Source organism: Ictidomys tridecemlineatus, chromosome 5 (assembly GCF_052094955.1).
Source record: "Ictidomys tridecemlineatus isolate mIctTri1 chromosome 5, mIctTri1.hap1, whole genome shotgun sequence".
NCBI classification, from domain to species: domain Eukaryota; kingdom Metazoa; phylum Chordata; class Mammalia; order Rodentia; family Sciuridae; genus Ictidomys; species Ictidomys tridecemlineatus.
Window position 1 is genome coordinate 119,415,185 of NC_135481.1, and position 22,860 is coordinate 119,438,044.

At 46.3% G+C, this 22,860-nt stretch overlaps 1 protein-coding gene across 5 annotated transcripts in view; it reads left to right on the plus strand.

The window, feature by feature from the left end:
- The window catches only part of Wdr25 (WD repeat domain 25), a 140,112-nt gene extending 118,917 nt beyond the window's left edge, over window positions 1–21,195 (plus strand). For all 5 annotated transcript variants that reach the window (XM_021732094.3, XM_005333916.5, XM_021732093.3 and 2 more), the window contains 3 exons: window positions 17,398–17,568; window positions 20,121–20,261; window positions 20,745–21,195. In XM_021732094.3, coding sequence (XP_021587769.1) covers window positions 17,398–17,568; window positions 20,121–20,261; window positions 20,745–20,966 — 534 coding nt within the window. In that variant the 3' untranslated portion in view covers window positions 20,967–21,195. The remainder of the gene's footprint in view (window positions 1–17,397; window positions 17,569–20,120; window positions 20,262–20,744) is intronic.
- The last annotated feature ends 1,665 nt before the right edge of the window (window positions 21,196–22,860 follow it).

Sequence of the window (22,860 nt, forward strand, 5' to 3'; positions counted from 1 at the left end):
TTCACTAAATGCTACTTGCTGTCTCAATTTTTTTTTAATGATGATCACACCAGGATCACAGTGAGTGGCTATCATGAGCCATATTCAGTTTTCCTAAAAGCTGCGTGGATATGTACTTTCCCCAGCCTGGCATCTACCTGACCAAAATGTTAATGAAGTGTCTATGCCGTCAGCTGAAGCTGTTCTGACCCTGTGTGATGACACAGGTTATCATAACACAGGCTGATCAGAAGCTTGGACGTATGTTCTCCTGGGTCTTTGATTAATTTTTAAAAAGAGAGAAATGAGTTAATTATTGCAGAGTAAGTGTGGGTGCTCAAAATCCAGGGGAAGTTCCTGAAGTGGGAACTCAAATGTCGTGGTGGGAACCCCAGCCCAGAACGCCTCAGGAACTGTCTAGGCTCTGTGATCTGCACGTGGAAAACTAGCCAGTAAACATCCTGAAAGGCAGGACCCACCAGGGGTGTTAGTGGGATGGAGTGGGTACTTCCTGGAGAGTGAGATGACATTGGCTGCTACTCTTGGCATACCTTCCCACGTCCCTCCCAGGGCCTGTGACTGGCCCCCAGGACAGCTCCTGACTGTGTTGTGGGTGCTCACACCTGGGAAGTCTGTCCTTGGGGGACACATTCTTATTCTGCTTGGACCCAGTGTGGTCCTTTAGCCAGGACCCCACACAGTTTCCAGGTGATACAGGGAGCTGCCCCTCACTGCACCGGCCCTGCCCTCCTGCACTGCTCTTGGGTGGTGGTATCCTCCTCCTCTGCGTTGTCTGAGGGGCAGTTTTCACAGTCTGTCCCCTGTAGAAAAGGCCCGGGGTGGCCCTTGTGAGTCCCCTGCATTTGGTGTCCCTGTGCTCTGGTCTTTGTTACACACCTGTCTGGGAGGGGCTGGTCTCTGTGACTCTCGGCCCGAGCAGAGGCCTGTTTTAAGCTGGAAGGCTCCTCTGAGGCTGAGGACTGAGGGCCTGTTGGGTGGTTAGGTGGCCTTGAGGTCGGGGAAGGTGAGGCTCGTGTCTGCCCTGACTCACATTGCTGATAGGGTGCTGGTGATGACAGCTGCCCTCGAGGTGGGGAAAGGCTCCCGAGGAGCAGCTGGTGGTCCTTCTTGGTGCACTGGAGGAGTGGCTGGAAGAGGGCTTTGCAGGATGCACAGGAGTTTTCTAGGCATCAGGTCAAGGCATTTAGGCATGGCCTGAGAGGAAATGCACAGCAAGGGGTCTGTGTGGACGGAGGCCATGCAGGTGTAGGGGTGTGTGTGTGTGTGTATGCACACACTCAGGGGAGTGTCAGGAAACAAGGTCAGCTTGGTGGTCCCAAGATGGCCAGTGCAGGTCCTCTTCCCAGGCCATTTATAGGTTGTGACCCAGAGCTGGATACCTCAAGGAGGCTTTGGGCACAGAAGCCTTCCCAGGTTCTCAGTGTTGCTTTAAAGTTGGTCTTCAGGGCTTGAGCTGCTTGTCAGTTACACCTGACTGAAAGGGAAGGGTGTCCCCCCCAGCATATGGTTATTAAAGCACGCCATCTTTAAGCCTCATTAAAGAGTGTTAAATGCTAATGAATTTAGAGAGGGGTGTCTTGGGGCCTGTGTTTCCTTGGAAACATTTGAGAGCAGGTGCTTTCTAACGAGCTGTACCTATTTTAAAAGTGAGCCGCGAGGGCCGCTTTGATCGCTGGTCTCGGATGCTGATGGGCAAGTGTGAACAAAGCCAGTGGCGCCAGTGGAGACGTTTTGTGCTCTCTGAAATATCATTTCTCCGGTGGTTTCTATAGAAACCACTGGCACCTTGGTAAGAGAATCGCCGAACTCCCGGGTCTCACTTACGCAACGCGACGTTGGCCGTCGGCGCCCAGCCTCTGCAGATGCTGGACTCCGGCCCGCAGGGCGGGACCGGGGGACAGGCGGGCCGCCTTGCCCGGCGCAGCTGTGGGCTGGGCCGCTGTGATCGCTCTGCTCTGCCTGCTGCCGGGTTCCAGCTGGCCCCACTCCGCCTGTTATTTCAGGCCCAGCTGATAAGAGGAAGAATTAACATTTGTGGAGCTAATTCCTCCCCACAGCACACTTGAAAGAAACTTTTTATTATTGAAATATTTAAGTATGTACCAGAGTAGAGAGACTGTTAATGAACTTCCATGCCACCGAATTCCGGTTCAACAGCCAGGGGCTGCGCCAGCCTTGTTCCCTGTAACCCCAGCCTTCCCCAGCAGCCGCAGCCCCCACTGGATTATTTTGAAGCAAATCCCAGAAATCTAGCATTTCATTGGTAAATGCTTTTGTTTCTTTGAAATAAGGCTTAGAAATGATTATAATACCATTATCCCTTCTAACAATTGAGCAGTAATTCCTTAATACTATCAAATATCCAATTCTGCCTTGAGATTTCCCTGGTTGCCTCATAATTTTCTTTATACAGTTGCCTTGTTCAAATCAGGATCCAAACAGTTGGTTGATAAGTCTCCTAAGTCTTGTTTAATCTATAGGCTTCTATTCTACTTTGTTTTCCTTGTAACTTATTTATTGGGTAATAAACCAGTTGCTTATGCTTCATTTTCCTGATAGCACCCCTGTGGTGTCATTTAACACATTCCTCTGTTCCCTATATGCCTTGGGAACTGCTTCATCCAGTAGCTTCTGAGGCTTCGGGTGCCCGACGGTCACCTGGGGAGCTTGTGCTCTGCAGGTCAGCTCTTGGTGCTCATCCCTACCTACGGTTGTATGTGAGCGGACCTGCTGGGACTTCCCAGTGTCCCAGCAATAGACAACGCACAAGTTCTAAGTTGCCTGTAGTCTGAGTAGCAAAGTCTTATGCATCTCACTGTCCAGTGGGCCATTACCCATGCCTCTATCCAGTGTGTCCACACTGCACAATGCCGGCCTGTTGGCCTCTTCACAGCTGACTTGGGTATCTTTTGCCTAGTCAATTTTATATTGTTGAGTTTTGAGGGTCTTTACATATTCTGGGACTTTTTTTTTTTTTACATTCTCTAGCATTTTGTATTCTAAGAAATCTTTGCCTATCCTAAGGCTATGAAGATTTTTCTCCTGTATTTTACTCTAGTTTTCATGGTTTCTGCTTATACATTCAGCTTTGTGGTTCATTTTAATTTGATTTTTGCGTATGGTCTCAGTGAGGCTGGTGGTTATTTATTTATGTTGCCACATAGACCACCCAGGTGTTTTCAGCACCACTGTTGAAAGATATTCCATTCCCCAATAGATTGTTTTTGGAGCTTTGATGGAAAATAAAATTTGTGAATCTCCTTCTGGTCTCGTAGTTCTCTTTTGTGACCCGGTGTTAATCCTTTTATCAATACTGTCTTCTATGGGTAACCTTAGCTTATAATTCTTGAAATTGGGAAATGTAAGCCCTCTGGTTTAGTTTTTTCTTTTTGACGATTGTTCCAGTAATTCCAGGTTTTCTACTTTCCCATTTAGACTTTATAATCAGCATATCTTCTATAAAAAGATTGCTAGTGGGGCTGGGGCTACGGCTCAGCCGTAGAGCACTTGCCTAGCACGTGCGAGGCTCTGGGTTCGATCCTCAGCACCACATAAAAATAAAATAAGGATATTATTTTTTAAAAAAGATTGCTGGTGTTTGGATTAGGACTGTATCCAATCTGCAGGTCATTCTGGGGACAATGGGCACCTTAATAATGTGGGGTCTTGTGGTCCATGAGCACAGTAAATCTCTGTTTTTAGATCTTAATTTCTCTCAGTGGTGTTTTGTAGTTTCCAGTGTTCAGGTGTTACTTGTATTATATTCAATTTATTCCTCACTATTTCGTGTTTTTTTTCTATATTTAATGCGAGTAAAATTTTGTTTTTAATTTAATTTTTCATTTTTTGTTAGCATATGGAAATAATACTAAGTTTCTTACATTGTCTGTGTACCATGTGACCTTACTAAATTAAATTCTCTTCTTAGTCATCATAAATTTTCATATACTACTTAGGAATTTCCTTTTTTATGATCATGTGTCTGTCTATGACTAATATAGTTTAACAGTTTTCTTTCTAATGTATATGCAAATCTTTCATTTTCTTGCTGTATTACAATGGCTACACCCTCCAATATGGTACTAAGTGGAAGTGGTGAGAGTAGATACCCTTGCTGTGTTTCTCATCTAATGGGGCTTTTACCATTAATTATGTTTAGATGCTAAGTCAGGTTATATTCTTAGTTTTCTGAACATTTTAATGATATATTGGTGATGAATTTTGTCAAATGATTTTATTGCATTTTTCCTGTGTTCTGTTAACATGTTGAATTACAATGATTATTTTTAAAATGTTAAGATATGCATTTCCTTTTTATATATGGCTTAATTCAAGTTGCTAATAATCTGGTAAAAGAGTTTTGTATCTATGAGGATCATAGCATTTTTGTTTTTAATCCTTGTGTTCTTTGGTTTTGATGTGAGATAAATATTGACTTCAAAAAAGTGAATTGACAGTGTTCTCTACTTGTATTTTTTTGAATATTTGTATGGGATTGGTGTTTTTTCTCCCTTAAATGCTACATAGAATGCACCAGTGAAGACATCTGGACCCAAGGTTTTCTTTGTAGGAAGGAGTTTCATATCTCTCTCTCTCTCTCTCTCTCTCTCTCACACACACACACACACACACACACACACACTATGTATAAGGCTATTCAGCTATTCTATTTTTTTCTTCATTTGTTTTTGTATCTTTTTTTTTTCCTTTCAAGGAATTTTTCCATTTTATCTAAATTGTCAAACTTATTGCCCTAAAATTGTTCTAAACATTCACTTTTTTAAAAAAATCTTTTTAGTGGCTGTACCATCATTGTTCTTTCCTGTCTGAATACCACCCCATTGTCATGACTCTCCAATCCACTTTTCTTGTGGTCCAAATTTGATGGTAGTGAATCCTTTCATTTTTTTTTAATCAAGAAAATGTTTATTTTGTCTTATTTTTGCCACATTTTAACCTTTATTTTTATGTTTTAAAATGGCACATACTTGAAATATAAAGTATCTAGTATTAATTTTTGTATATAGTATAAGGTATGGATAGAGAAGCTACATGTTGTTGACTATGGTTGTTCAATATTCCTGCAACATTTATTGAAAACAATATCCATGGAAATCCATTGGCTGAATATGTGTAGGCCTATTTTTATTCTCTCCTGCTCCTTGATTTCTTTAGCTATCTTTATGCTATCATTTTCAGTATTGTAATCTTATAATGAGTTTTCAAATCAGCTGTGTAAATCTTCCAATTTTGTTCTTTTTCAAAGTTGTTTTGAGTACACCAGGTTTTTGTTTGTTTTTACATTTCACCTTCACAATCACTTTGAAAATTTCTAGAACAAAAAAACTTGTTGAACTTTGAATGATATCACATCTCATTTGTAGAGTAATTTGGGAGAGTTGAACTCATGACAATATTAAGCATAGTATACTTCTCTATTTATTTAAACCTTTCATCTCTGTCACTAATATGTTATTGTTTAGATAATACAGGTTTTAATTTCTTTTGATACTGTGAATTTTTTCAACTGATTTTCAAATATTAGAACAACCTCACATCCTGGGATGAACTGTATTGATCATGAGATCCTCCTTCCCTTTTTTTGGAGTCAGGTCTAACTATGTTGCCCAGGCTGACCTCAAACTTGAACCCTCCTGCCTCTACCTCCTGAGTTGTGGTAACCCTTTTTCATAATTTGGGATTCCATCATCTACCATTGTATATGAATGTTTGTCTCCACGTGCATGAGGATTGTTGATCTGAACTTTTCTTCTTATGAGTTTGGTATCAGGGTAATTCTGGCTTCAGAGAATGAATTGGAAAATGTTCCTTTCTCATCAATTTTCTGGAACGGTTTGTGTAAAATTGACATTATTGCTTCCTTAATATTTCCTAACATTGACTAGTGAAGTCATCTTGGCCTGAAATTTTCTTTGTGGGAAGGTTTGAAACTTTAAATAAAATTTGTGTAACAAATATAGGACTATTCCATTTTCTTATTTTTGGTTGACTTTTGGTAATTTTTGTCTTTTTAAGAAATTTATCTGTTTTACCGTTACCTAATTTTTTAGCATAACATTTTTTATGATATTATCTTTTATGTCTGTATAATCTGTAGTGATGTCACTTCACTTCACTCATTTCTGATGTTGGTGACTTATGTCTTTTCTGTTTTACCTATCAGTTCATCTAAAGGATTACAAATTTATCAACACTTTCAAAGTACCAGATTTTGGTTTCGTTAGTTTTTCTCAGTTTCTTTTCTATTTTGAAAAAGGGCATTGATTTTTCTGTCTTATTTCCTTCCTTCTTAAATGTGGAATTTAGTTTTATTTTCTTTTTCTCACTTAAGTGAAAGTTGAGCTCATTGTTTTGAGCTTAACTGTATTCTTTTACTAATTGGTGTTATTAACTTCCCTCTGGGTTTTGCACAACTGTTAATATAATGTTTTCATTTTCATTCATTTAAAATTACTTTCTATTTTGAAATAGAAATATTTCAAAATATTTCCTTTTGATTTATCCTTGATCCATAGATTATTTTAAAGTGTGCTAGTTTAATTCCAAACACTTGAGAATTTTTCAAATATCTTTGTTATTTATTTCTAATTTAATTCCATTGTGGTCACAGAACATACACTGTATGTTTGGATCTTTTTAAATTATTGGTACTTTGTCAATGTTCTTGATAAATGTTTTGTGTGCATTGTGTTTTTTGCTTCAGTTGAGTACAATGACCTGTGAATAATCATATCAAGTTGGTTGATAGTGATATTCAAGTCTTTCTATCCCTTTCTGGTTCTGATTTGGGTACACTGTCAGTACTGTACCCAATTTCCTGTCTATTACATGGTTTCCCTCCCTCTGACTGGGGGAAATGAACAATTCCTAGCCCTGTGTAACATCTTAAAATTGTTTTATGTGTTCCTTTCTGGGTTCTTTCTGAGCTTGTGTAGTTTCCTCACATATCTAATCTGTGGGGTTTTTTAAAAATATATTTTTATTAGTTTTTGATGAACCTTTATTTTATTTATTTGTATTTGGTGCTGAGAATGGAACCCAGTGCCTCATTCGTGCCAGGCAAGTGCTCTATCACTGAGCTACAACTCCAGCCTCTGTTTTTTTTTTTTTTTCTTTTTTGGTATTGGGGATTGAACCCAAGAATGTTTTACTAGTGCACCATGTCCCCAGCCCTTTTTATTTTTTATTTTGAGATGAGATCTTGTGAAGTTGCTTAGAGCCTAAGTTGCTGAAGTTGGCTTTGAACTACTATCAGTCCTCCTGCCTGAGCTTCCTGAGTCACTGGGATTATCCAAACATACAGTGTGTAGATTATGGGTGTCACCATTATATGTCTGTCTGCTCTGTAAGAGCAGCTGTGATGTGGTTTGAAAGTGTGTGTCCTGGAGTCCATATGTTGGAGCTTAACCCCAAGAAGATGTATTAGGAGGGGGCTTTGGGAACTGATTAGGTCATGAAGGATCTGACTTATGAGTGGGACTCATGTCCCATCCTCATGTCCTTTTCTTGTAGAAAAGGCTGGAGAGAGTTAGCCCCCTTTGCCCTTTCGTCTTTTCCATGGGAGGACACAGTTAACCTCACACGGTGAAGATGCAGCAGGAAGACTCAGGCTCTCTCTGGACACCAAGTGTGCTGGTGCATTGATCTTGAATTTCTCAGTCTCTAAACTGTGCAAAATAAATTTGTATTATTGATCACCATCCCATCTAAAGTGGTTTGTTATGGAAGCAGAAACTAAGAAGAGCTGGTTGAAATTTCTGACTGTAAGAGTGGATCTATTTCCTTTGTTGATTGGTTTTCCTGTAATTAGCTGCATAAACATTTAGAATTGTAATGGTCTCCAGAACAATTGAATTGACTCTTTGATCATTGTGAAAAGACCTTCTTTATCCCTTGTAATATTCTTTACTCTGAAATCTATTTTGTGTATTATTAACATAAGCATTCCTTGATTATTATTAGCATGGGTCACCTTTTAATCTACTTGGGTCTTTATATTTAAGGAAGGTTTATTTTAGGCATCATAGAGCTAGATCTTATGATCTAATTTGCTCTCATATCTAGCAGTCTCCTTGGAACTAAAGTGTTTATCCTACTTTAATTTAATGTGGTTATTGATGTGGTTGTGTTTAAATCTTAAATTGTTGTGTTTATTAATCTGTTCAGTCTATTCTCCTTTTATCTTTCCTTCTTAGTATTTTAGTGATTTCATCTTATCTTTTTTTTTTTAACTGTCTATGACTTGTGGATGTTTTTAGTGGTTGTTTACCTTCAAGTCATATTCTGTCTCCTCTTCCAGAAGACTCTTAAAACAGTGCACAGATTTCCATTTCTTCCCTTGGGGTCTGTATGCTGTGGTTGTTGGGCTTTTTACATTGTACATGTGCTGCAGTCCCCATGGCACATTATTATTTTTGCCAGAATTAGCTCATAGTTTAAAAATTTTTTTGATAAACTGTTATGTATTTTCTTACTATTCTTATTTGCTTTTCAATGTGTGTGTAAATTCTGATCTGCTATGTTTTTCTTTGTGCCTTAAGGATTTCTTTTAACATCCCATGTGTTTTTATCTGTTAGTTAAAAATTATCGCAGCTTTATTTGTCTGAAAAATATCTATCTCTTTCTTTCCTTCTTTCTTTCCTTCTCTCTTTCTTTCATATTTGCAATGGGTAAAGGATATAGTCAAGAGTCAAGAATTTCCCCCCAGTATTTGACACATGTTGCTCTACTGTCTGTCCCTCCCTTGCCTGGTTTCTCATGGGAAGTCAGCTGTCATTCTTGTGTTTGTTTCTCTGAATGTATCTTTTTCTTTGTTTGCTTTTAAGATTTTCTTTTCTTTTTGTCATTAATTTCAGGCAGTCTAAGTGACATTCCTTGGTGTATTTTTTTCTGTATGTTTTAGGGTTTGGGGGTTCTTTTTATCTGTGCATTTATGGTTCTAATCAAATTTGGCATTTTTTGAGTGGTATTTCTTTTGTTTCTCTCAGCCTCCACCCATCCCTTCTCCAGTCACATTCATCTTAGGATTTTTGGATTTGTTCCATAGCTCACGGTGGTGGTTCTTCCCTGGTCTTCAAGGGTACTGACCATTTCTTGTACAGTGGCTTATCTGCTGCCTTGAGCAGACATTGCTTCATTTCATTGCTGTGTGTTTCATTTGGGTCTTTTAGAAATATCTCCATGTGGACTATCTTTAACATTCTCAAGCTTTCCTCGCCTTCTTGGCCACGTCGTAGGTAGCACGAAGCGGAAACTGTTCTATTGTTGTTTTCTCTTCACTCTGTCACCTGGGTTATTCCTGGGTCTCTGCTGATGGAGTTCCTTCACCACCGGTGGCCCTTCCCTGCATCTCTCTAGGTCTGCTCATTCTTGATTGGATGCCAGACATTGTGAATTTTACTTGCTGGGTGCTCAAGATTTGGTTCTTCCTTTACATGTTCTTGAGATATTATTCTTGGTTCCAGTTGTATTGCGTGGAAACAGTTTGCTCTTTTTGAGGATTTTAAGTTTTATTTGGTGGAATCCAAACAGCCACTATGCTAGAGGGAATTTGGCCTCATGGCTGACAGCAGTATACTAATGTCCTGTGTATCACAGGTCTTCCCCCCTTGACTGGGGAAACATGAACAATTCCTAACCCTGTGTGACACCTTGAAGTTGTTTTGTGTATTCCTTTCTGGGTTTTCCCCCTGAGCTTATGTAGTTTCCTCACGTGAATAACTCACTGACCACTACTGATATTATATGTTACAGGGAAAGGAGTGTTAATATCTATTTTCAGTTCTGTCAGTTTTTGATCATGTATTTTGAAACTCTGTTGTTAGGTGTATACATGTATGGGATTGTTTCATCTAGAAGTTAACATTTTTATCTTTTCATAATAACTTGTATTCCTGGCAGTGTGACCTGCTCTGAAGTCTACTTTGACTGATGTTAATGTCAGCCTCTCTAGATTTCACTTGCTTGTGGTTTTTTTCTGTCCTTTTACCTCTAATTTATTTCATTGTATTTAATTTATTTCATTGTATTTAAGCCCAGATAGCTTCAGATTTCTAGGTTCAAGTCATCCTCCTTCCTCAGCCTTTCAGAATTTAGGGCTGTAGGCACACACTACTGCACCTGGGTTTATTGTGTCTTTTTTTAAAAGTTGAAATCCAACTTGAGTCTTTGTTGGTGGTTTTAGAGTTAACATAATTACTGATAGGGTTGAATCTGGGGTCACCATTTTTTTATTATTATTTTTACTCTGTCTCCTGTTTTTAATTCCTCTTTTTTTCTGTCTTCTTTGGATGATTTTAATATTCTTTTTTATTGTTATCATACACCATGATGTAGATGAATGCCCCCAAACATGCACATGAAAATGCTTAGTGCCCAGAATGCCACTGTTGGGAGATACTGTGGACATTCAGAGGTGGGGCTTATGGAAAGCCTAGGTCCTGGGTGGACCCTTGGGAGGGGCTAAGGGACCCAGGTCTCCCTGACCTTCTCCCTCACTTGTAATGAGAGCGTTCCCTCGCTCTGACACACTCCTGCCCTCACGTGCCGCCCCTGTTGGAGGAGGCTCGGTCCAGTGGAACTGCCCAGTCTTGGACCTGAACCTTCAGAACCATGAGACAAAACAAACCTCTCTTTACAGATAGTAAAGTGCTAGGTGTTTCATTGCAATAACATGAAACTGAGTAATTTATTAGTTTTATCTATTAGCATTTTGGCTTTTTGCAGTATATGTTTAGGCGATTGCTGTAAGGATTTTAATATGCGTGCCTAATTTTTCACAATTGTACATATTCTAATATTTTTACCTCTTCAAGTAAAGCATAAAATTTTTTAATCAGATGGATCTTCTTACCCTCTATCCTTTTTGTAGAGTTAGATATGGATTATATTTACATAAATTAAAGGTTTCCTGCCCAGATGACTTAATAACTTATTTTCAACAGTCATACATATTTCAGATAACTTAAGAGGAAAGTTCTAAAAATGTTTTCCCAGTCCTTTGCCTTTGTTGTCACTCTTCTTCACCCCTGAAGTCCCAGGTGTTCTCTGGCAGTATTCCCTCCGACCTGGAGAGCTTCCCTGAGTGTGGGTTTTAGGTGGAACGGGTCTGCTGCACGGTGCACTCAGGTCTTCTCCGCTCCTGAAGGGTTCTTCCTAACGCCGTTCTTACTGTCCGTGCAGCGCTGGTCCACACCCTCTCTTTGACTGTTTTCTGTGTTCCACTGTCTTCTGGCCTTACATGTAATTCTTCATTTTTTTTTTTTTCCTGAGTGTGTTCAGTATTTTTAAAAGGGCTTTTCAGCAATTTGATTGTGATGGGCCAGGACTTGGTTTTCTTTGAACTATCTTCTAGTCTTTTGACTCTCACAGTTTATGATGTTCACCAAATTTGGATAAATGTTAATTAATACTTGGAGGAAGAGGGAAGTACTTGGAGAGAAAGGAAAGGGAGAGGGAGAAGGAACGAGGCCATTGTGGGCTTACTCCACGTGAGGTCAACAGTAGGTTCTGTTCACTTTTAGGTTCTGTATTTTTTCTTTCCTTCTGGAACTTGCTGAAGGGTTTTAATCGAAGTATCTTCCAGTTCACTTGTTTCTTTCGCAGTGTCTCATCTGCTGTTAATTTTATGTAACATATTTCCATCTCAAACATTGCCCATTTCATCTCTGGAAGTTCAATTTGAGGCTTTTTATTCTATTTCTTCTGTATCCCTATGTACCGTGCCCATCTGAGTGCTGAGGTTGCTTATTGTTTCTGTGGCCTTCTGTGGACAGAGCTAGGACATATTTTTGTTTTTAAAATAAAATACACTATTATTTATGCTGATTCTTTTAATTCAAATTTAGGATCCCAGAATTTTCTTTTGCTTTGTTTTTAATATTTTCATTTCTTTTTGCCTGAAAGATTTTATTTCTGTCTATCTTAACACAATTTTGGGGTTACATACTGGCACTAATGATAAATGAATGTCAGCAGTTTAAACTTTTTAATAGTTTTTTTTTGTCCACAATGGGTATCTAATTAGGATCTATTATCAAATTACTGGTTTTCCATTAATGTATATTCAACTAAGGCTCTTTCATTAAATTAGTGTGCTCTAAAGTCTCTTAAAAGAAATCCTCTTTGTGTGGTTAACCTACCAAATCAATATTTGGTTAATTTCATTTGCTTAATTTTGCTTTCACATTTTATAGATTGCTTTTTAAGTTAATTTTGTTGTATAATTTAATAAAATATGTACATGAGTCTAGAGAAAGAGTTGGCAAGCTGCAGCTTATGGGTCCAGTTTGGCCTGTGAGCTGTTTTTACGTGGCCCTTGAGTGCAGAATGTTTCTCACATGTTAACAGCCCCAACACTGACACACACTATTCAGCAGTGACTGTATGTGGCTCCCTGAAGTAGTGTGGTCTGGCCCTTTACAGAAAAAAAAAAAAAATCTGTGACCTTTGTTCTCAAGTCATATCTTCAAAACAAGGGGCAGTATACCAATGTCCTATGAGAGAATGATAAAAAGTCTTACCCATAACCCTGTCTCTACCATTCTGTCTTCCCTTCTCTAGAGAAAAAATTTTTATTTACTTATTTTCATTTTTGGTTTATCTTTCCACTTTTTCTAGTGTAAGTAGCTGGGGTGTGGCTCAGTGGTAAAGCGCTTGCCTGACCTGCATGAGGTCCTGGGTTCCAGCCCCAGCCCTGCAATAAGTGAGTAGATCAATAGACGAGAAACAAGTGACACTTACTGCAGCCGCACGCCCAGGGAGCACACTGTCCTCTGCTGCTGCACTGCCCCTCTGCCTGCCGTCTCTCCACTGGGCCCGGGCAGGCCAGAGCACCTCCTTCTCCTCCACAGGCCTGCATTCTGGATGTCCTGAGCGTCCTGCAGGGTACTCAACCTTTCTTGCTTGATGGATGCTGGGCTGTGTCCATTTCTTTATTTTCATAGGCCGTGCTGCTTTCCATGACATGGTGTGACTCTGGGGTCAGTTCTCAGAAGTGGGGTTGCTGGTCTGTAGCATTGCTGGGTAGCTATGCCCACTTCATTTTGATAGAAGTGGTGCAGACCCTGTGTGCAGGGGCTGTGCGTGGGTACAGCACGTCTGTGCCCAGCCCCCAGTCACCTGTGGAGTGTGTTAGCAGACTTTGTGGTCTTGTGTGTTAGGTAGGTAGTGCTTGGCATCTGGTGTCTGTCACGAGCAAGGCAGGAGAGTTGGAGCCTCTGTGAGCTGTTCTGCTGCCCATTTTCTACAGAGCTCTTGGTCCTTTTCATCTGTTTTTAGATACAGTCTCTGAATTATTGATGGTGACCTTTGACTCTACTGTAAGTCGTAAATATTCTTTCCATTTGTCTTACTTCACTTCTTTTGTTTATTCACTTCTTTTCTGCCAGCCGAGAGTGTTTTTTCTCTTTTTCTATTTTCGTGTAGTTTTCTCTTTCTGCTTATGGTTTTGGGAATCACAGCTGGGAAAGTTCTTCCAAGTTTGAGGTTCTGGAGAAATTCATTCATGTTTTCTCCCATTTTTAATGTTTTTTTTTAAAAACATGTAAATTTTTTATTTCTGTTCAAACGTATCAGCAGGGCACTCCTGACAGTGTACTATGTGTTGGCTCCTTGTGTGAATGGAAACCCTGGAAGGGGGCCCATGCTGCCCTCCAGCTCAGTTTTAGTGAGGACTGCCTGCATCCTGGTGTTGGAGGAGACCAGAGTGCTTATCTTCTGGGAAGAGGAATGGAAGTGTGGAGAGAAGGGACTTGCCCAAGAATACTCAGCTCTATCCTGAAGTGCCAGCTCTTGGCTGGCTCAGAAGAGGAGGCTCATGAGCATCTGCTGCGCGCTGGGTGCTCAGCTGGACGTTCAGCTGTTAAGATGGAGGTCTCTTGTTGTCCTACTTTACAGGTGTGGAGACTGAAGAACAGAGAGGCAACTTACTTGCCAAGTCACACAACTAGTAATAGGCCTCCGGCTTCCCGGGGCACTTGCCTAAGCACTTTGGCCCTCCCAGTTGGCGCCCTGTCCCTGTTCATCTGGAGAGGCCCTCCCCCTGCCTCTCGTGTTGATGTGGCACTGTGTGTGTGCACTCCCTCTGCCCTTCTCCCACCTCTGCCCAGGTCTTGGAGCAGCTTTTCTTGGTCTCCATGTCCCTGGGCCAGGGCAAGGCCCGGCCTGCTCTGATTCCGAGGGGCCTGTGAATGACCTCCGAGGTCTCCTTCAGGGGTCTGGTGGAGCCAGCAGCAGCAGAGGTCCCGTGTGAGTTGCCTTGGCCTGGCTGCAGGATAGAACTGGGGGCCTTGGGCCCTCCGGTTGCTGTCTTTTAAGTCACTGTTTTTCACTCATGCATTTACCCAGCAGTTAATCTAGCACACTTGACTGAGGCCTGCCAAGACTACCTCAGAGGCTGGGCCACAAAGCTTTTGTCATGGCGTGAGTGGGAGCCGAGGCTGGCGGGGAGGGAGCTCGGGCTCCTGAGGTGCCCAGAGCAGGGTCCCCCGCAGCCCCACTATGCCCAGGCCTGGGTGCAGAGCACTGGCAAGGTCCTGAGAGAAATGGCCTGCACCCTAGCCCTCCTCTTTCTGAGGACTCAACTCTGGGCCTGGAGAGGAAAGGGATCTCCCTGTGCACAGGGTGGTCTCTGTGGGCTCCAGGCAGGAGCCTCGCCTGTGCCCTGGGCCTGTGCACTGGAGGCCAAAAGCCATGGAGGCACAGTGAGTCTTCCTGAGAGTCAGCAGCAGCCCAGCGCTGCCCACGTTAGCGGGCGGCCCAGCTGAGCCTTGTGCTGGGCCTTCAGGGGTTTTCCATCACCCCTGCAGGTGTCACAGTCTGTCTTCCACTGTCCCCAAGGCTTTGTACCTGCTTGTCTGCCAGGACCTGCAGTTGCCAGAGGAGTCCCTTTTGGATGCAGCTAGTCTGGTCTGGGCAATGACTTCCTCCTGGGATGGGAGGCACCAGCTGTCCATCTCATCAAGGTTGCCATAAAATCCACTAACCAGACACACAAATGGCCCCTCTGCTGTTTCCCAGGGACTGAGCAGCATGAAGGCAGTCAATCATGTTCCCAGACGATCGCTTAGACCATGGCTCCAAAGGCCAGCCTTCTACTGACAGCCGTGTTATTGGCAGGGATTGCCCATAACACGGCTTGTTTCCCGGCCATTCAGTTTTATGACACCCAGTGGGCTGTGCCATTTCTGTCTATTCTGGGGGAATGTATAGAGGTTTGCCTTGGGAGTGGCTGGTGTGTAGGTAGGGCATGCAGGCAGTTCTGCTGCAGACAGAGCCAGGAGCCACAGCTCCTGGGCACCTTGCCTCCTCGGGGCCTTCACAACGCCTCCTGCATTCCTTCCTGTTCACCTGCTGCAGAGCCTGAGGGACTGAGGCTGGTGGGGAGCTGTGGTTATGGGCCACATGGAAGCTCATGGTTCTGGCACAGAGATGGGAGTTGCCCAACATCCGTGGTGCCTGGCCACAGCAGTTTTATATGGGCTGGTGATACTCTGGGGGTTTTCTGTGGCCACCATGGAGGAGAAATGTCTCAGTGCACAGGCCACACCCAGGGACATGTGCTGGCCAGATTTGCTTCTCTCCTGGCGTCTGGTGCCCAACTGTCTCCAGACTTCCTTTTCCTTCTGTGAAGCTTAGCGATTAAGAAGGTTTTGGGAGAAGAGAGAGGGGAAGGGAGGTGTGCAGGGCTGTTGGGGCCTGGGGTGGCCCATAGAGCTGGTGGTGCTGAGGTGAGACTGGACTCCACTGCTAGACCTGGAGCCAGTGAAGAGGTCTTTCCAGAGCTACCCTGTCAGAGCCTTGCTTCCTTGCCTCCCTTCTCACCAGAGTCGACAGTAACACTGCCTTGGGGTGCTGCTGTTCTTGGGAGCTGGGATGTGCAGGGTCCTTTCTCAGGTCCTCCCAGACTGGCAGGTAGACCATGGCAGCAGTAGCACAGCCCTGGGGGCCCTGGCAGGGCTTGGCACTGCACCCCAGCCCACCCTGTGAGGCTCAGGTATGTCTAGTAGAAGCCTGGTGTGTGGAGAACACACAGGAAGCAAGTGCCAAGCAGCCCCTGCTGCCTAGGCTGCTATTGTGGCATCTTTGGGAGAAGAGAGAGGGGAAGGGGTAGCTGTTGCAGGGCTGTCAGGGCCTGGGGTGGCCCATAGAGCTGATGGTGCTGAGGTGAGATTGGACTCCACTGTCTCCCTGTCCTGCATCCAGGGGTCTGCAGGGTGACCTTTTCTGCTCCTTGACCACTTTTTTTGCTTCACGGGCCCACCTTGAAGTCACCTTAGCTGAAGGCTACTTCTGAAGAGACTCAGAGAAGAGCAGTCATTTGTTACTACCCTTGCCAATGAATTTAACCCCAGGAACTGGCCAGTAAGAAACTGAATTGGGGCCCCAGGCATGGGGAAAGGATCTGTACCACTCTGGCTGTGTGACCTTGAGCCAGTCTCTACCTCTCTGAACTTAGTATCCCTCACTGGTCTAAATGAAGTCTGTGGAGGGCTGCATTTAATGGAAATTCAGGGTGTGCACTTGAAAGGGAAAACAGAAAACACCAGTCAAAAATTTTTGCAGACTCAGTTTCTTGATTTGTGAAGACAGTTCATTCCACAGCTGGCAGGACTGAGCTGTGTTGGTGCCGCAGCTGTGTGTTGGCACCCTGGGAGCTGGAACCTCGGCAGCCTGGGCACACTGGCCTTTTCTGTCAGGATGCAGTGATGTCACGGCATCCTTGTTTGTGAATGGAGCTTCTCTTGGTTCTCAGGTGGCCTCTCCCCTGCCCAGCCCAGGTGGAGTTGGAGCAGCAAAAGGTGTGGAAAGCAACCTTGAAGAAGCAGAGGGGGCACGATCAGAAGATGAGGTGTGCCTCCAGAGCTGGAGTGTATCTGCCACTCTGGCCTTAGGGTCTATCTCCAGGAATGCTTGCTCCCTGTATCACTGTCACTCCTCCACGGACAATGGTTCGGGACTTTGTGAGCTGGGAATTATGTGACGTCGATATTGATGAGTATCACCACGCCCTTGGGGGCCTCGAGCAAGGCCTGGGCCCTTCTTCAGCCCATTTTCATGGGGCACCTGCTGTTCTCAAGGGGTCTGTGTGCTGGAGAGGCTGGTGCTTCATTGGACCCACCCATGAGGCAGCAGGGGGACGAGGTCATGGGACTAGGCTGTCATGGGGGAAGCATCACAGAATAGCCCCAGGAGCTGCAGGCACTGGCCTGCTGGGAAGCCGGGGATTCCCCCTCTGCACAAGCACATGGGGCTACTCTGCTAGAGCGAATGTGGTCCAGAACCGCTTCAATAAACCCACCGCCTCCTGGGTGCCTGGGTGGGCACCTGCCCTGTGCTCCCGGGCTGCCCTGTGTGACCAGTTTCTTCTCCTACAGGTGGTGAGAGGCTACAAGGCAACCATCCAGCAGACCTTGGACATCCTCTTTCTCCAGGAAGGCTCTGAGTTCCTGAGCAGCACCGACGCTTCTACCCGGGACTCTGCTGACCGTACTATCATTGCCTGGGATTTCCGGACCTCCGCCAAAATCTCCAACCAGATTTTCCACGTGAGAAGCTCTATTTGGCAATGTTCTCAGTTTCAACCCTGGCATATTCCTGTATCCCTGGTCTATCTGGGTTCCCAGGCCCCTCCTGTGGGACAGGGTTCAGCTGTCTGAAATCTTCAGGATGGGACCCAAGAGCGAGCTGCCAGCACTGTCTGTAGGCCCCCAGAACAGCACTCCTGCTTTCCTATCCCTACACAGGACCCACCACAGTTGGGGCAGCCCCACTAGATGAAGGGAAGATGGCCCTGTGACCTGAGAGGCCCTAAGCCTCCCACTGCCAGCCCAACCAGCCAAGCAGAAGGGGTGTCTTGACTTCTCTTGCTCAGCATCTTTGGTAGGTGGTGCGATGGAAGAGTTCAGAGCAGGGGCTTGAAGTAGAACACCTTTGCTAAAGTCCTGCATTCATCATTATTTAGCCCCCCGCCCCCATACTGGTGATTGAACCCAGGGGCGCTATACCACTGAGCTACACTCCTAGCCCTTTTTATTTTTCATTTTGAGGCAGGGTCTTGTTAAGTTGCTGAGACTGGCCTTGAACTTGCCATCCTCCTGCCTTAGCTTCCCAAGTAAGCTGAGAGGGCCTCTGGGGATTGAACTCAGGGGCACTCGACCACTAAGCCACATCTCCTGCCCAATTTTTTTGTATTTTATTTAGAGATGGGGTCTCACTGAGCTACTTTGTTCCTCACTCTTGCTGAGGTTGGCTTTGAATTTGCGATACTCCTGCCTCTGCCTCCTGAGCCACTGGGAATGTAGGTGTGTGCCACCGTGCCCAGTTAAGCCTTTTTAATTTTTTACTTTTCCTGTTAGAAAATTAAGAAGAGAGTTAGATGCTATGGCCTTTGCCCATAGTGTCAGCTATTCAGGAGGCTGTAGCAAGAGGATCACTTGAGCCCAGGAGTTGGAAACCAGCCTGGGCAACATACAAGGCCCTGTCACAAAACAAAAACAAAAACAAACAAACAAACAACAACAACAACAACAACAACAAAACAGAAAATTGAGGATTTACTACAGAAACTGGTTTTGAGAATTAAGGGAGAATGCTCATAAAGAGCACATAGCACAGTGCTAGGCACAGGGAGTGCTGCATTATGTTTTCACTGTCTTTACCAGTATCAGCGCCACATTCGCTGTCCCCACCACCAGCACCAGTGTCATCACCACAACTCCTTATCCTCCCCCCATCATCATCTCCACCATCACTGTTACTGTCACCACCAGTCGTCAGCACCGACACCATCCTGGCTCCCATCCTGATCACTGCAACAGCCACCACCTGATCATCACTACTGTCATCACACCACAGTACCACCACCAGCACCACAGTCACCACCACTACAACCACCATCATCACAATCATGACCACCACTGCCAGTTATCACAACTGTCCCCACCAGCACCCGTCACCACCACCAGCACCACCGCATCACTACTACAGCCACCACCACCAGCACCACTGTCACCAGCACCAGCACCACGGTCATCACTACTATAGCCACCACCAGCAGCACCAACCCCATCATTACCACTGTCGCCTTTGGAGACGGCAAATCTGAGTTTAAAGTGCTGTCATGTGTGCAAGCCCCTTCTCCTTGTTTTGACGGTTCCAAGTGGCCTGAGCAAATAGCCTGCCTCCTCCCTGCAGGGGTTTCTAATGCTGCCCACTGGGAAGGAAAGGCCCCGAGAAGGGCTCAGGGGCACGCCTGATCACGGAGGGCACCTCTGACCATGGAGGGCACCTGTCTGCAGGAGCCCGTAGAGACCTGGAGCCAGGCTGATGAAGCATGTCCTGCCGCAGGTGCTGTGCCAGCAGCTCACGCCAGGGAGCACATCATCTGGCCACCATGGCCTCTGTGCCTCTGATGCATATTGTCCTGAGGGCTCCTCACTTTGTCCTCTTGAGTGGGGTCATTTCAAGACTCTGACTTAAGTCTCACACGTTAAAGGCCAGGTCTAGCTGAGGGGGGAGTTCTTAGAGTTCTTTCTGTGGGGACCCCACCCCCTTGTGATTTGAACAGTTTATTCCCACTTTACCTATTCATTTGGCCATTTGCCTCCTCATTTCCTGGGCCTTTTGGCTATGTGAGACCCTGGGTTGGGCAAGGCTGGGCCATGGGACTGGGGTTCACCATGGAGGTAGGGAGGGAGGTGGGCAGGACCACATGAGGCAATGTCCCAGGGCTCAAGAATTAGGATGTGGATATATTTGGGGGCCATTTTTAATCCTGCCACTGGGTTTCAGGTATCTTCTAGGAGCTGGAGAAGGGCAAGGAAATGAGATCCCACACAGCCTGGTGAAGGGACACAGCCCTGAAGACATCCTGATTTTAGCCCAGTGAGAGTCCCATCAGATTTCTGACCTCTAAAACGGCATAATAACTTTGTGTTGTTTTAAGCCACTAGATTACAGCGGCAGTAGGAAACTCATTCAGACCTTCAAGCCAAGGCCTGGCGGGAGGGTACCAGGCCTCAAGAGCAGAGTGAAGGCTAGAGATGAAGACCCCATGAGCACCCTTCTCTGACCTTCCTGTGGTCTTGCTGTTTCTCAGGAGAGATATACCTGCCCCAGCCTTGCCTTGCACCCAAGAGAGCCTGTATTCCTGGCACAGACCAATGGAAACTACCTGGCCCTCTTCTCTGCTGTGTGGCCTTACCGGATGAGTAGACGGCGGCGCTATGAAGGACACAAGGTACACAGAGCCTCCTCGTAGGCAGCACCAGGAATGGACTTGGGGCCCAGGGCACGACCCTCTGTCTGGGTAGATTCTGCCTTCTCTTTCCTAGGCTTTTGTCTACCCCAGATCCTGGGCCAATCTGAAAACACTAGGGAGCTCATAAGGACAGTGGTGGAGGTGAGGGTAGGAGCAAGGCAGAATGGGCACGGGGCCATCTCTGCATCAGCCTCTTCCCACCCAAGGCCTCCTTTGCTGGGCAGAAGGGGCCAGAAACTCAGTGACTTATCACTGAGGCTGCTCCAGCCGGCTTCCTCTGGACCCTCCTTGGAACGTGGCTCTGGTGGACCGTGGCCCATTCCAGAGCCTCTCAGAAGAATTGGCTTGGCCTCAGGGCTGCTGGGCCTCAGGTGTTCCTCTGTAGAGTGGAGTCATAATCCTGATGCACAGGTATCCTTGAGGACTGGGTGTGGCCCACTCACCACCCCCATGTCTCTACAGGTCGAAGGCTATGCAGTGGGCTGTGAGTGTTCTCCGTGTGGTGACCTGCTGGTGACAGGCAGTGCTGATGGCCGGGTCCTGATGTTCAGCTTCCGCACAGCCAGCAGGGCATGTACGCTGCAGGGGCACACACAGGCCTGTGTTGGCACCACCTACCACCCCGTGCTGCCCTCCGTCCTCGGCACCTGCTCCTGGGGAGGTGACATCAAGATCTGGCACTGATCCCAGCTGGGCCTGGGGCCCCCTTCTTCCTCAGAGGAGGGAGTTTGGGCACTGAAATTGGCTTTGGGTTGGACCTAGGCAGATACTGCCTCCACTACCTGCTGAACCTCTGTTTCCTCATTTGTAAAGTGGGGACAAGAATCTGTCTCAGGGTTTTGAAGACTACATGAGTGAAAGCACCTGCCAGGTGGCCGGTGATGCCCAATAAACGTTGCTTTTCTACTTCTTAGGCTATGTCAGCAACAGACGTGCATTAGCAGCTCTCTCCTGCCGCCCAACTCCCAGGCCCACTGGGATGCTGAAGACAAGAGAGGGCAGGGGAGCTCAAGGTGGGCCATTCTGCTCTGCTGATCCTGAGAGGGGTGTCTCCAGGGCCAGCGGGCTCTGCGCCTGGCTCTGCCCTTGGGAACCCTGTGCTAGAGCTCTGTGGCCCTGCCAGCCTCACAGGGCCCCAGCCCCTTCCTCCCGCACAGTATGTCCATCTGGTCCCTGCTCTGCCCAAGACTCGCATCCCCTGGGATGACTGACTATCCTGGGGAAGGGTGATGTGGAGAAGCAGGCCCTGCAGAGCCTCACAGAGCTGGGCTGGGTGAACCTTGACTCCTCGAGGGCCTGGGCATGTCAGTGCACACTGAGTCCCACCAGAACTGTCGTTGAGGGGCCATGCCTGCTAGGAGGGCACATGCAGAACCCAAGCCCCCCCCCCCACCAGCAGATGAGGGTGGGGACCCCAGGTGGCTTGGAAGTCCTCCTGGAGGAGGCAGGCCTCTAGCTGGCAAGGAGAGCATCCTGGAGGGCAGGCAGCAAGGAAATGCTGAGGATGTGAGGAGGAGGCTGGGGCAGGCTGAGAGCCGTGCAGCTTGTCCACTCACTGCTGCTGAGACGTGGCAAGGCACCTCCACTCCCAGCCTGTTTTCCATCTACAAAGTGGGAAGTCAGAGGAGCTGGCCCGCAGGGTTGCTGGGGGTGGGAGCTGAGGAGAGGGCAACTCTCTTGGGGTGTCGGGCACAATGGTACCAGCTGTGGGAGGAGGCTGAGCTGGCCCAGGGCTGCCGTGTGAGGCAGTTCAGTGTGCCAGGGGAAGGGGCGTCTCCTTGGGGTCCACAGGAAGGGTGTCCCAGACAGAGGAATGAGCAGAGCAAAGGCCTTGAGTTGTCCTGTGCTGAGGGCCTAACCCTTCCACCTTCATCCTTGTGGCCTTGTCCTCAGCCCACTGTCAGAGCAGAGCAGTCTGCAAAATAGATGTCATGCAGAGGCAGTGCCAACTGTGTGCTTAGCCTGGAGTGAGGAAGCCAGAGCTGAGCATGGGGTACAGGGAGATGGGGGCATGAGCCCCAGTGTGCCCTACCATGACTTTTAGGGTAAATGAACTGGTGCCCCAGGCACATGGGGCACAGGGCCCCGGAGCCCTTGTGCTTCTGTGTTGGACACAGTAGGGACTTAGGTTGAGAGCATCTTATTTTTCTATTTTTAGGCTCAAGAATGGCTGATTTGGTAACAGTAGTCGTGCCCCATATCTAGTGTGCCTGGCCCCTGGAACAAATGATGGCACCCACTGGGCGAGGGCTGTCCACCAGTCTGGGGGACCTGAGATAGCCTGCATCATCCAGAGCCTGGTGCAGGGAGAGGGGTGCTTCTCACATGGCTGCCCTCCTTCTCACACCTGTCTTGGCCTTTGCCCTTTATTCTCCAGTATGTGGCACTAGGAGCCCCAGGGAGCTCTGAAGCCAGCCCAGGTCATTTCCCACCCCGCAGACTGAGCCTCCTCTGTGCACTGATGCTTTAGGGCCTTTGCACCCACAGTCACAGGTGCTGGGCCATTGTCGCTCCGGTGTAAATACCTACTCTCCCGCCCTCATTAGGGCCTTGCACAGACCTCAGGGAATGAGCTTGT